The sequence below is a fragment of the Podarcis muralis genome, chromosome 7 (genome assembly GCF_964188315.1).
Source record: "Podarcis muralis chromosome 7, rPodMur119.hap1.1, whole genome shotgun sequence".
NCBI lineage: Eukaryota > Metazoa > Chordata > Lepidosauria > Squamata > Lacertidae > Podarcis > Podarcis muralis.
Genome location: NC_135661.1, coordinates 60,719,821 through 60,734,566, shown reverse-complemented (window position 1 = coordinate 60,734,566; position 14,746 = coordinate 60,719,821). Strand labels below are relative to the sequence as shown.

Genomic DNA, 14,746 nt, shown 5'->3' with positions numbered 1-14,746 from the left:
ACTGGCCCAAGGTCACCCAGCAGCTGCATGTGGAGGAGCGGAGACGCGAACCCGGTTCCCCAGATTACGAGTCCACCGCTCTTAACCACTACACCACACTGGCTCTGGAATCAGAGGTTGGCATCACTGGTCACCTTCCAAAGGTTGTGTCTCAGTGGGGCAGGCCTTATAAGCCCCGGAAGGCTCTTTTCCTTGCTGCTTCTCCTTCTCCTCCTCTCTCTGCAAACCAGCAGTGGAAGGAATGAAGGGGGTGGGGAGGAGCAGGTGCCAAGGAGTTCCAGGGTGGTGTAGTGGTTAGAGTGCCAGATTACGACCTGGGAGACCAAAGTTCAAATCCTGGCTTAGCTAAGAAGCTCACTGGTTGACCTTGGGCCAATCACTGCCTCATAGCCTAACCTGCCTCACAGGGTTGTTGTTGCGGGGATTAATTGAGGCGGGGAGAACCATGTGTGTCACCATGTGCAAATGCAATAAGCAAATATATAAATGAGGCTGCCCCTCTCCATTCCACCTACAGCAGCTGGCTGGCCTAATGACTGAACCTTAATTCCCTAAATGGCCCTAAACGGCCTCGGTCCAGTATTCCTGAAGGAGCGTCTCCACCCCCATCGGTCTGCCCGGACACTGAGGTCCAGTGCTGAGGGCCTTCTAGCAGTTCCCTCACTGCAAGAAGCTAAGTTACAGGGAACCAGACAGAGGGCCTTCTCGGTAGTGGCGCCCTCCCTGTGGAACGCCCTCCCACCAGATGTCAAAGAGAAAAACAACTACCAGACATCTGGTAGTTTAGAAGACATCTGAAGGCAGCCCTGTTTAGGGAAGCTTTTAATGTTTAATAGATTATTGTACCGTATTTTTCGCCCTATAGGACGCACCGTCCCATAAGGCGCACCTAGTTTTTTGGGGGGGAAATAAAGGGGAAAAAAATTATTTCCCCCCCAGGCGCGGGGCGGGGGCGGGGGAGGCCCGAGCTACCCCCGAACCCAGCCCCCAAACAGGCAGCTCTCTGCAAGCCGTGGGAGCCCAGCGCTGGCTCCCGCTGCTTGCGGAGAGGTCCGCAAAGCCTGGACGTGCTGATCTCAGCGTGCGCAGGCTTCGGCATGCCGGCAACTCTCCGCAAGCAGCGGGAGCGCTCCCGCTGCTTGCAGAGAGGTCCGCGAAGCCTGGAGAGCGAGAGGGGTCGGTGCACACCGACCCCTCTCGCTCTCCAGACTTCAGCGAAAGCCTGCATTCGCCCCATAGGACGCACCCAGATTTCCCCTTCATTTTTGGAGGGGGAAAAGTGCGTCCTATAGGGCGAAAAATACGGTATTTTAATATTCTGTTGGAAACTGCCCAGAGTTTAATTATTATTATTATTCCACACTGATGACTAGAAAGGCATCCTCTGCTTCCCCTGAGGCCACAGACTAGTTTAGGAGGGGGCTAAGACAGGCTGTCCTCGAAGCTACAAACATGAGTCTGACCAAACTGCGGGAGGAGAAGTGCCTGGCGTGCTCTGGTCCATGGGGTCATGAAGAGTCGGACATGACTAAACGACTAAACAACAACAACAAAGACAGGCTGTGTAGCAATGGAGACTGGTCCTTTAGGGCACTGCCCCACCAACCTCAGCTTACATCTACTTTCCGGCCTCCTGCCTTGCAACCTTTGCAGGTGGTGGCAGCAGTGGCTGTCAGCTTCCTCCTCCTGGGTCTCAGTGTTGCCCTTGCAGAACTTAGCAGCGGGGAGGAGGAGGAGGATGGGGACAGTTGCCTGACATTGCCTCTGGCGCCACCTGCTGATGGCCTCCCTGCCTTCCACCCCAGTGAGCACAAGCCACCATTGCTATGTTTGCGAGTCCAACAGAGGGATACGACCAAAGGACTTGGAAGGACAGCCAGGGAGTGGCCTCTACTGTCCAAAACCTCCACTAATAGAGGCAGCTGTCTCACTTGGCCTAATGATAGGGCCAGTACCTGTCAGATGCTTTGCTTGTGGACTTCCTGGAGGACTCTGGGTGCATAATGCTAGCTTAGCTGGATCTTTTGGTCCGATTTGGTAGCAAGATTTGTCTTCTCATAGCCGGCAGTCCTGGTGGTGAACTTTATCCGTATGGAAAAGGCGGGTGACAACTTGGGGAAGAGGGAAGGGCGACCAAACCCAGGGGGAGGGGGTGGGCGAGAAGAATCTTTAAAAAAAGCAACTTTCCCCCAAACTGTCAGAAACAGCTGACGCTGGAATTCTCCCGACTGAGATGGAGACCAAATTAAGAAGGTCCGTGTGACTTTCCCTCTAGTAAGCAAAATAGGGGCTTGTTTGTGAAAAAGGAAAGAAAGGAAAGGGAGGCGACGAGGCAGGACAAAGCTGACACGGCGGGAAAACTTGCCCTTATTGACTAGCGCTCCAAGGGTGCAAGAAAGGGATGCAAGTAGGCTGCTCATACGGGCTTCCTGGGCAAGGGTGCTGAAGCGCCACGCTGGCTTTCCAGTCAGACCAGGAAAGATGGAGAGGCTTGTGAAGCTGCCATCTCTGAGGGGTTATAATTCATTGGCAGAGCATCTGCTTTCCATGCAGAAGGTCCCAGGTTCAATCCCTGGCATCTCCAGGCTGGCAATATCCCCCCCCCCCAGCTGAAACCCTGGAGAACTGCTGCCAGTCAGTGTGGACAGTATTGTGCTAGATGGAGCAATAGTCTGACTCAGTAGAAGGGATCTTCCTTTGTTCCTATTTAAACCATGCCTTTATTTGGAACCACGAGGGCTGGAATCTTACTTTAGCAAAAGGGAAGGGCCAGAGCTCAGTGCCAGAGCCCTCGCTTTGTGCACAGAAGGCCCCAGGTTCAGACCCTGGTGTCTGCAGGAAGGACTGGTAATGTTCCCCATCAGAAACTCTGGAGAGAGCTGCTGGCAGTCAGTGCGGACAATACTGAGCTGGGTGGACCAAGGGTCTGGCTTCTATAAGGCAGATTAGCTAAGTGTAAGGCAGTAGTGCATGTCCCTACTGCAGTGATAAACTTTATGGATAAAAGGTTGGGTTTCTTCAGTTGCATGAGAAACCATGGCTCCATACCTCAGCTGTACATGGAAACAGCTGCCGCAATTCCTTGGCTTGAAACAAGGGTGTCCTGTAGCAGACTCCCCTGTAGCTCAGTGAAAGCCTCTGGTCTGCAGGCATCACCAGATGGGGATGGGAGAGACTTTTTTTTCTGGGACCCTGGAGAGCAGCTGCCAGTCAGTGTTGACAGTACTGAGCTAGATGGTCCAATAGTCCAACTCTGTATAAGGCAGCTTCCTGTGTTCCTACGAATAGGCCAACCAGGCTGGTGCTCACAAGTGGCTTTGCAGCTGAAGTTCTCTGGGGGCTCTCATAATACGTCCCCCAAATATCTATTCGAAAGTGAATTCCCAGCATCAGTGTAAACCAACTTCCTCCACCTTCTCCAGAAGAGATCCTTTGCTATCTGAGGTCTGGCCTTTGCTTGGGAGAGGGATCAATGATTTGCAATGAGGACATTTATATTTAGAAAGCAGGTCCCTATGCCACCCTGCCCTTTCCGGATTCTAATTTCTGCTTGTGGGGTCCACGGGGGCCTGCCGAGGTGGCCTGGTCACTGGGCTGCCGCGGAAACTGCAGGGGGGCGGGGAGAGAGGTCTCATTCTGCGTGCCTTGAACTGACATTTGGTAGTTGCATAAGGAGGAATCTCTTAGCTGGACTTCTGGTCGGATCCAAGCCCCACCTGGTCCAATGTCCCATTTCAGCCAGCCTGTTAAGATGCCTCTGGGAAGCCATTAAGCGGGAGCCTCTTCCTGCGGCTCATTCTCTGGGCCTGACATTCAGAGATTATGCTGAATGTCTCTTGAACATGGAGGCTCCAATTTAGTTGTCATGAGTAATCAAAGAGGTATTTATTTACTAGATTCCTTGCCCATCCTTTACTGTGAGGTCCCAGGTTAAAACAATAGAATATTAGATTACAAGGATAATACCAGGTTACAACCATGGTGACAAATTAAGGTTACAACAATGCAATATTGAATTATAAAATGCAGCAGCCGCAGCCATAAAACACATTATCATGAGTTTGTTTAAAGTCTTTCAAATTAACAGCTGTCTCTTAATTTTTACGGCAGCAATTTTTGTAAGTTAACTGTGCGTTATGAAAGACCGTTGCTTTGCTCTGGTTTTATTTTTCCTTTTTTATAGGGGTTCAATAGCTGTCTTTAATATGCTTTTGTGGGAGGAGGTGTAGCCTGTCTTATGGTACAGTTGTCCTGAAAGGCAAGGTGTAAATATTTTATTAAATACACTATACGAGTGTGAAGAAGCATGTTCCTTTATTGCTTTTAAACTTAGCCACATGTCTGCTTACTGCTTATTTGGGTGACTTTCAACACACACACACACACACACAAACAAACAAACAAACGGGGAGGGGGGACAGGTTCTTACTATTACTATTACAAAAGTGTTTGGTACCTTTCTCCTGCCTGGTTTACCCCTCTCCGCCCCTCCCTCTCCAAAACCCCACACCTGATTTTTTTCTGTTCCTCTCTCCTCCTTTGCAGGAATTTGTCATGATTGTGGTTTTTGGCATGGAGTACATCATCAGGGTCTGGTCAGCCGGCTGCTGCTGCCGCTACAGAGGCTGGCAGGGACGCTTTCGATTTGCCCGGAAACCTTTCTGTGTCATAGGTACGCCTTTCGTTTTGCCTTATAGCAGCCAGGAGAGAAGGAGGAGTCACGGAAGAGACATAGCAATGGGACAAGGTGTGCACAGCTGGACCACATCTTTGCAAAGAATGTGTAAACCACACCCACCTGTTAGCCACCGGACATCGGGTGGAGCAATCTGTTATCCTTGATCTAAGCACTCAGATATGCACTGCACTAAGATCAGGAGATAATTCTGTGCCTGCTGCCTTTCAAAGAGCAAACAGAGCTTCATTTCTGATCTTAGTGATGTGCTGAGATCAAATATAAGCCTGTACCTGCTGCTGTGGCCTGAACTTTGAGCCAGGGGATGCCATATGACATCAGGTAATTGACAGATAGGTGGCCCCAACCTGCCCATCAAAAATGGTCCACAGAGGGTGAACCAGTTCTGGATGGGGCCCTCTGCCTGTATCTAATTCCCCACCGCTGATACAAGGCTAGCCAGCAACATTGTTCTTGGGGTAGTGTGCATAGAACGGTAACATACAATTTAAAAAGACAATTTCATATTTTATTTTATTTTTTGAAAAACCCAACTTGCAACATAAAATTCATTTTCTGGAAGAAAGGAGAATCAAAACAGACAATTCAAAAGTGCAGCTCGTAAACAGTGGCTGAAAAGGCTAAAATTGTATATTGGTAAAAATAAATAAATGCAGGTTGTTAAAAAAGAATAAAAATGTTCCAGAAAGACGGCAAGGCAGGCATCAGATGGTTCTTTCTTAGGAGGGTGTCCCACAACTCAGCTACTAGTGCTGAAACGCCCCTGAGCCTGCGGCATCCTTTCGTGGGGGCACCTGGAACAAGGCCTCTGAAGATCTAAGGCTTACAGCAGGTATATATAAGAGAATATGATTTTTCAGGGATCTTGGTCTCAAGCTACTAAGGGTTCCAAAGGTTAATAGCACCCAGAAACAGTGAGATCCTAGATACAGGTGATCTTAAGCCATATAGACCTTATGTTCCCCTTTCACGGAACATTTTTAATACCTTCTTTATGATTTGAATAAAGACATCCAAGTTGTTTTACTGCAGTTCTTAAAGTGCTCTGGGTGGCCTTTATCTCAAGCCCTGCTTTGTCCTTTAGAGACCCACATTTTTCTTAATTTTTGCTATCAAGTTCTCTTCACCAAGGGCGGCCTTGAATGCCACCTACTGGAAGTCCTGCGCACTGCATGCATTGCATAGTCTTACTTGCTTCGCCGCAGGAGAGCTGGTGTAGCCCTTTGAAAAGAGAACTTTTTAAATAGTTCCGTTGTCCAGGTCTCACAGCAGGGTCACTGCATAGCACGCCTTGCCCCAAGAGGTTATGTTATCTTCCTCCTTTCTATTCTGACTACAACTGAAGATGCTGTTTTTAAAACAAGCTTTTGATTCCATGGTTCAGTTTAAGTAATTGCTTTTGACTTTTGGCTGTTTGGGTTCTTGTTTATTGATGCAGCTTTTAGTTAGACAGTTAAACTGAATTATTATTATTTTTATGTCTGTTTTTTATATTTTGCAAGGTGCTTTGATTTGCTCTTGCAATTCAGTGGCAGAGCATCTTATTTGCATATAGAAGATCTCAGGTTCAGTCGTCCACATCTCCAAGCAGAGAGAAGAGAGGCCTCTGGAGAGCCACTGCCAGCCAGTGTCAACAGTATGGAGCTAGATGGACCAGTGATCTGACTCAAAATAAGGCAGCTTCCTATGCCCCAGGGACACTTTTTTTATACAAATAATTTAAAGACCTTTCATAGTTCAGGGATGTGTGCTTCCCTATCGCCCCATTAGAATGTAAACATCCTATTAATCTCTCTCTCTCTCTGTAATTTTGGCCCACTTGCAAATCCTTGGTGGTGCTTCAGGTGACCAGCTTCTGCGCTTAGGCAGAGGGTTTTTGCTGAACACACAGGGGACCGGCCCACCCCTTGGGCCCTGGATCACGCTTGCTTTCCCCTTCTCTTCTTCTGTTCCAGATTTCATCGTTTGCATTGCTTCTCTGGCCGTCATCGCTGCTGGCACCCAGGGGAACATCTTTGCTACCTCGGCATTGCGCAGCATGCGCTTCCTACAGATCTTGCGCATGGTGCGCATGGACCGCCGCGGCGGCACCTGGAAGCTCCTGGGCTCAGTGGTTTATGCGCACAGCAAGGTGAGTTGGCAGCCTGAGGCAAAAATAGAAGGTACAAAGCACGCTGGGGGGGTGGCCATGTTTGAGGTGTGGGAAGAAGGAGGCTCAGTTCCAGTGCTGCAAAGACCTAAAGACCTTCAGCCTCTCATTTGTCTTCAAGAAGAGTCTTGCTGCCAGATTAGGCCAAAGGCCTATCCAGTCCATCACCCTCTTCTCATAGCAGCCATCCACATGCAGACAGGAAACCCACAAGGAGCACCTGAATACAACAGCACTCTTCCACACATGGTTGCCACCAACTGATATTCACAGGCATACTGCTTCCAATGTGGAAAGTGGTTTTAAATCTTTTTGAGGATGACTATGAGACTGAAAAAAAAATTGAATCATCAACTTTTGGAAAATCAGTCATTCTCGGCTAGAGGGAGATGGATAAACTTGTTTCCATTCTATGGCATTTTGCTGTTGCCCAATCAAAGGTCTGTCCCATCTCAGGTTTTGCAGATTTTAAAAAACAGAAAGCACAAAAAATTCTACATTTAAATTGTACATATTCTGCATTGTACATGTGTTCTTCTTCCCCTAAAATGCACATTTTTATATGCTTTCCAATGCATAAAATATATGCTGTCTTTCCTCCTTTTTAAGAAAATGTATAGTACATCTTTTGTGTGCACATTTTTGGGGCATTGCAAATTCTGGAGAAGTGCATAATCTGAGTGATAGTTGCATTCTGTCCCAAAAGAAATTTTGGTGACAGAAAACTGGGTCTGTCAGTTGCAGAGATTAAATTTCTTCTCCCTCCTTCCTCTTAGCATGTCTGCTTCCTCTCTGAATAAGCAATGATGTAAAGCAGCAAAGCTTATACGAAGTTCCAGGAGACCACGTGGTCTCTTAATAAGATGACTATTTGTTTGTTTGTAATATTTCTCACTTGCCCTTCGCTGTAAGGTCCCAGGGCAAATCACCAAAAATATAGCACACAATTATAAAAATGTTGCAATTAGAAAACAAAGCAAGATACAGTGGTATCTTGGGTTACAGATGCTTCAGGTTACAGACACTTCAGGTTACAGACTCTGCTAACCCAGAAATAGTACCTCGGCTTAAGAACTTTGCTTCAGGATGAGAACAGAAATAGTGCAGCAGCAGCGGGAGGCCCATTAGCTAAAGTGGTACCTCAGGTTAAGAACAGTTTCAGGTTAAGAACGGACCTCTGGAATGAATTAAGTTCTTAACTTGAGGTACCACTGTAATTCCAAATGGAACAGAACTAAGTAGAGAGAATTGGCATGGACTATATATCAGAGTGGCCTTCTCATCTTCTAGTGGGAATGATTATGTGTGGCATCCAAGCCAGCCAGCCAACCCCTCCACCAGGAGACTAGAAGCAATTAGAAACCAAGCAGGGCATTCCACTCACCATCTGCCCAGTTTTCCGTTTTCCTTTCTAAGTGACATTCAACTTTCTGTGGGCACTTAGCATGCTCAGTCATCATTAGCCTGGTTTGGGGTGTGGGTATGTCTCTTTGGGAGGCTGTTTTTCTTAAAACTGTACTTCTGCAAAGCTCAAGGTTCCCCTAAGCACGCTGCTATCTCCTTGTGTGGATTTCAGAGCCCCCTGGAGAAACATTGAATTACTCCAGAGAATCGCCAACCATGTTTGGCTTTTGTAGTTGGAGAAACGTTGAATGACTCCAGAGAATGGCCAGTCATGTTGCGGCTTTTGTAGTTTAGGAAGGCCTTTCTTTCTTGGTGCTTTTGGGTAGAAGAGCCCCTGAATCTTGCACTCTGTTCCATGACTTAGGTTTCTGTGTCCTATTCCTTTGGTTTTCTAGCTGGCTTTTTATGTCTTCAGCTAGGACTGCTTTGCTCCAAGTTCCTTTTCAGGTTACTTGCTGAAGTTCACTTTTCTGTGTGTGTGTGTGTTTGTGTGTGTGTGGGCAGGAGCTGATCACAGCTTGGTACATCGGTTTCTTGGTCCTCATCTTCGCCTCCTTCCTTGTCTACCTGGCAGAGAAAGATACCAACAAAGATTTTCTCACCTATGCAGACTCGCTTTGGTGGGGTACGGTAAGTTAGACATCTTTTTGATCTGGCCTGCTCTTTCGTCTTGGGATGGGCAGGGAGGGGGAAGAAGTTACGTTTGTTGGGAGATGTTTCAACTGACCTGTTGAGAGCACACTGGGTGCTTAGGAGATGTGGAGGACAAGGCTATGCGCTCCCTCCACTGTCAGAGACAGTATGCTAGGAATTGCTGGAATCACAAGTGGGGAGAGTGTTGTTGTGCTCAGGTTTTGTTTGTAGGTTTCCCATAGGCATCTGGTTGGCCACTGTGAGAACAGGATGCTGGCTTAGAGGGGCCATTGGTCTGGTCCAGAAAGGTCTGTCTTGTATTCTTAAGATGCACGGGGGTGGGTATGACTGAGTGAAGAGAATATCCTTCATAGTCTAGGGAGGAGGAAGAAATTGACTTCAATTTGCTATTTAATATGAAGCTGCCTAATTCGAGTGGTGCTGTGGGTTAACCACAGAGCCTAGGACTTGCCGATCAGAAGGTCGGTGGTTCGAATTCCTGAGATGGGGATAGCTCCCGTTGCTCGGTCCCAGCTCCTGCCAACCTAGCAGTTCAAAAGCACGTCAAAGTGCAAGTAGATAAATAGGTACCGCTCCAGCGGGAAGGTAAACAGCATTTCTGTGCACTGCTCTGGTTCACCAGAAGCGGGTTAGTCATGCTGGCCACATGATCCGGAAGTGCATGCCGGCTCCCTCAGCCAATAAAGCAAGATGAGCGCCGCAACCCCAGAGTCAGGGGTCCCTTTACCTTTAATTCATGCTTCCCATAACAAAGCGAATGGCAGCCATCCTTTGAAATTCACACTTCTTTGAATTTTGTTATGCCCTTCTCCAACCAAAGAGATGGGTGCATATATTAAGGGAAAGTGTCCATAAAAATATACATGGATGAAGCAAAATGCTGAGCTTGCCCTTTTACATGTACTGTTTAATGCTCATCCTTACACTTACAAGGAACCCATCATATAGTGTGACAGTACTTAATTTCTGAGACTCCTTCCTGTTATTATTAGGCAGGTGCCCTTGTTGTACAGTGGTGCTTCAGGTTAAGAACAGTTTCAGGTTAAGTACGAACCTCTGGAACGAATTAAGTACTTAACCTGAGGTACCACTGTATTATTATTTTTTAAGCCCGCTAGAATCACTTTCATTTGGGCAAGCCTAACCAGATGTGTACTTTTATTATTATGAATATTTTATGCTATTTATGTAAGCAGCCTAGAGCTTTTTTATTTTAAGCAGTATATAAATCTTGTTATAAATTAAAAAAAAACTATGTTAAGGGAAATGGCTGGCAAAATCTGTACATTAGGCAAAGCTGCATACAAAAATGTGTGTATTAGGAATACACACACACACACACACACACACACGCCATGCTTTGGTTTTTGAACATTTTGGAAGTCAAACGGACTTCCGGAATGGATTCCATTCAACTTCCAAGGTACAACTGTACTTGATAAAGACCAGAGGGGTCCAGCATCTTTTTCTAAGAATGCCCAATCAGATGCCCCAATGGGAAACCTGCAAGGAGGGCCTGAAAGCAACAGCCCTAACTCTCCCCATGTGAAATTCCAGCAACTGGCATTGGGAGGCACAATGCCCAGTGCATAATGCACAGAAAGCAGTACATTGCCGACGTGCTTAGTAGCCATTGACAGCCTTATCCTCCATGGAATTGTCTAATTCCCTTTTAAAGCCATCCAAGTTGGTGGATGTCACAACCTCTTGTAGGAGCGTATTCCATTGTTTCACTATGTAATGTGTGAAGAAGTGGTTTCTTTTTGCTACTCCTGAATCTTCCAACATTCATCTTACCGGTAATTGAATATTCCTGCGTTCTAGTTAAAGAGAGAGAGAGAGAGAGAGAGAGAGAGAGAGAGAGAGAGAGAGAGAAACCTTCTCTTTTGCCACACTATGCTCCCCACCCCCATTTACACACCTTTTATTTAAATTGAAAAATTCAAAATGTTTGTAACCTTTCCTCATAGGGGAATTGCTCCATCCCCATGATCATTTTGGTTGCCTTTTTCTGAACCTCGCCCAGATCCAACTGGGGGTGAGGCAACCAGAACAGGACACCGGATTCCAAGTGTGGTGACACCGTAGATGTTTGTAACGGCATTATGGTGCCTGCAGTTTTATTTTCAGTATGTTTTGTGGTGAACTGAACTTAAGAAATGAAAAGTGTTGTGTATCTCTCAGCTTTACCCTCTGAACGTGTAAAGGAACCAGAAGTTGACGTGAATCTAGTGGATGCCAGCCTAGTCCTGGCCAGTCATCCTGACTGAGATAGCTCAGTCGGTAGAGAGTGAGACTCTTAATCTCAGGGTTGTGGGTTCGAGTACCATGTTGGGCAAAAGATTCCTGCATTGCAGGGGGTTGGATTAGATCAGTGTTTCCCAACCTTTTTTGGGCAAAGGCACACTTGTTTCATGAAAAAAATCTCGAGGCACACCACCATGCCAGATGGGGAAAGGTCACTTTTTACTTATGTAAAAAAAAATAAAAAAATAGTAACAGCATAGAAGGTAATGGTTAGGCTAGCATCCCTCTTCCAAATATGCTAGGTTTTTATTTGCAGGGACTGTTCTACATGGGAAAGCATTCAGCACTGTCATTCTCCCATCTGAATTGGTACTATTCTGGGTCAACTTACTCTGCTGCATGTGTAGATGAAAATGGCACCAAGTGTGGGGGAGGGGGCAGAACAGGTTTCAGATACAGGATATTAAGCATACACGTACTTCAGATTGAACTGGTTGCTTGCTTTGCAAGTTTTCATTTCCCAAATGACTGCCTTGGCAAGCGCAATACCTACCAGGCTCAACGCCGGTCTCGCGCTGCCGCTTCCCGCGCTCTCAAGGACCCGGGAGGAGGAAGGCGTGAAGGCAATCCCGAAGGCGCGAAAACGTTATCAATTGCTTCTTCTTGTACAACTGCAGCCAGATCCTACCCGTATTTACTCTGGAGTAAGCCCTAGTTTGTTCACGGGGTTTTGCTCCCGCGTAAGTGTGCACGAGGGATGGCAGCCTTAAATATCGGGGAGACGCAGGAGTCGCCTGCGCTGCTGTAATTCCCCCTCCTTTTGGGGAGGGAGGCGCTGGGCTACTGTGTTTACTTGGAAGTCCCACGGAAGTTAATGCATTATTAGGCTACTACTGGCTTAAGCCGGTGCCCGCCTTCATCCCTAGGCGAGAGGCACAGAGTTCTGTTCCGCCCGGGCGCTGCCTCTTTAAACGAGCGCGTGGTTGAAGAAGGCGCTTGCCCAGCTCCCCTCTGCGCCTCGGAGGGCGGGTTTGAGCACGCGCAATGCGCCGCCCTCCCGCCCTGCGCCGCTGCCGTCTCGCGCTCCTCCCTTTTGTGCGCGCTGCCCCGCCGCCGCCCCATTGGCCGGGTCCTGTCAGCTGATCCTGTGTTATTTCCTGTGTGTGTGTGTGAGGGGAGAATGGAGAGAGAAACCTCGGCACCACCACCGCGGAGCCGCCCCTGGCTCGACGCGGATCCTCGCCGCCGCCGCCCCGCCTCTCGCCGCCTGACTCGCCCGCCTCCCTCCCACGGCACACCAGGCAACGTCTCGCGGCACACTAGTGTGCCGCGGAACACCGGTTGGGAAACACTGGATTAGATAACCCTCATGGTCCCTTCTAACTCTTTAATTCTGTTCTATTCTATTCTCAGATGTTGTTGGGCTACATCTCCCATCAGCCAGCATGCCCAATGGTCAGGGCTTGCGAGGGCTGCTGTCCAACAACCTTTGGAAGTTGCCAGGTTGACAGCAGGGTGATGGCAAAGGATTTGTATTGACATCTCCTCTTCTGCTTTCAGATCACACTCACCACCATTGGCTACGGGGACAAGACCCCCCAGACGTGGCTGGGCCGGGTGTTGGCAGCCTGCTTTGCCCTTCTGGGCATTTCCTTCTTTGCTCTACCTGCTGTAAGTAGGTGCCAATGAGACCTGGGGGAGAGGCTAACAGGGATGGCAGACTGGTGGGTAGGGGGAAGTGAGGAGACACCAATGCCCTTGTCTGGCACAAGCAGGTGGGCTGGTGGGCTTTTCCAAGCAGTTGATGGGGCTCCTCCTCCAAAATTAGGCCTTGACCTCTGTTTTCTTGCTCCATTTCTCTTTTCCACACAGGGGATCCTGGGCTCGGGGTTTGCTCTCAAAGTCCAAGAGCAGCATCGGCAGAAGCATTTTGAGAAGAGACGGACACCGGCGGCCAACTTGATCCAGGTGGATAGAAAGGAGAGAAGAGTTTGCTGCAAGGCCCTTCTCCAGCTCTGTGGGTGGGCTGTGATCCTGGGATTTCCCCCCACTTCTTTATTTGTGATAGCCAAATCCTTGCCCTTGTAATTGTGGAGGTATGCTTAGAAGGGTGCGGACAACACCTCATGGAATGGCTGGAATAATCCCCCCAAAGAAACCAGGTGTTACTTATTTAGAATCACAATATGGTAGAGTTGCAGGGATCCCCAAGATTCATCTAGTCCAACCCCCTGCAATGCTGGAATCTCAAATAAAGAATCCCCTTGAAACATTTTTACCCTGTTCTTTAGGCTCTCGTAGTTGCTTATGGAAATCAGCTAAAAGGCACAGCACACAAGGAAGGAGGGACGGGTGGGGAGGAGGAAAAAAAAAAGTAAGGCTGAGCAGCAGTTTCTTAAAGTAATATAGCTCCTCCCCAGGACAAACAATATGACAATGCATTATGCAAAATAAGAGAAAGTAAGCAAATTTGCATGGATCACAGAGTGGAGCTTTTCTTGGCACAAAAGGGGGGCACAGCTTAGTGGCAAAGCATCCCTGGCAATGGATCTTGAGTTGGGGAAAACGTTACTCTGCCTGCCTTGGAAAATTGACGACAGTGGGAACAAGGGCTCACACAGATTTCCACTTGTCCCATTGCTTTCCACTGGGAGAACCCATGGTTTAGCACTGAATCGGAACAAATGGCAATTGGGTTTTCTGCACATTGCCAGATTCAATGGTAAACAGCAGGGTTTCCTGGGGAAAGCAGCAGGGCAAATGAAAAACCATTCCGCCCCATGCCTAGAAAGCATGGAGCAAGCCCTAAGTATCATTGCTAGTAGAGTAATGGTCAAGTGGGAGGGGTCCCAGATCACAGTCCAAGATTGTGCCTAAGGTCCCAGGTTCAGTCACCACTCTCTCTGGATAAAAGTATCTCATCAGGGCTCAGAAAGAAAGACTCTCTCTCTCTCTTCCTGAGATCTCAGAGAGCCACTGCCAGTTGGAAGAACAATGGAAGCCCTATTTAAGGAAAATGCAACCTCAGCCCCCTTCTCTTGCTTAAATACAATAGCTGAGCATGTCATAGGATAAGGTGGTGGGTGGGAATCCCATCAGCTTTTCCCAGGACTCTGGCTTTCCTATGAGCTCAGCATGTTAACCCCATCAAAGCTGGATCCAAAGGGGAAACTGCTAAAGCTAGCCAGGAAACCTCCTCCAAGTCCTAGAGGTTTGGGTGTAGATGGCCTATCTCCCATGGTTACGTATATTATTATTTTTCACATAAGAAGCAGCTTTTTACTTGAAACACTGGAGGCTTTAGCCTATTGGCCCATCTAGCTTAATATTGTCTACACCGACTGGCAGCAACTGCCCCACTCCCAGCAGCCCTTGCAGCCAGCACAGCCTGTGGTCAGGGGGTTGATGGGAGTTGGAGTCCAACAAGATCTGGCATGCCCCTGGCTGGTTCCCCTGCACAATAATATCATTTATTAAATTTATATCCTGCCCTGCCTCCCCAAGAAGCCCAGTGTTGCAGTCTGGTCCTTTGCCTGTTCATCCTTGTTCTATCTGTGACCTCCTTCTTGGCCCCCTTTCCCCTCCCCATGTTGCAT

General features: G+C 48.0%; 1 protein-coding gene across 3 annotated transcripts in view; it reads left to right on the top strand.

The window, feature by feature from the left end:
* The window catches only part of KCNQ4 (potassium voltage-gated channel subfamily Q member 4), a 93,854-nt gene that overhangs the window by 56,329 nt on the left and 22,779 nt on the right, over positions 1-14,746 (top strand). For all 3 annotated transcript variants that reach the window (XM_028738996.2, XM_028738997.2, XM_077931927.1), the window contains 5 exons: positions 4,546-4,672; positions 6,652-6,827; positions 8,754-8,879; positions 12,711-12,821; positions 13,023-13,118. In XM_028738996.2, coding sequence (XP_028594829.2) covers positions 4,546-4,672; positions 6,652-6,827; positions 8,754-8,879; positions 12,711-12,821; positions 13,023-13,118 — 636 coding nt within the window. The remainder of the gene's footprint in view (positions 1-4,545; positions 4,673-6,651; positions 6,828-8,753; positions 8,880-12,710; positions 12,822-13,022; positions 13,119-14,746) is intronic.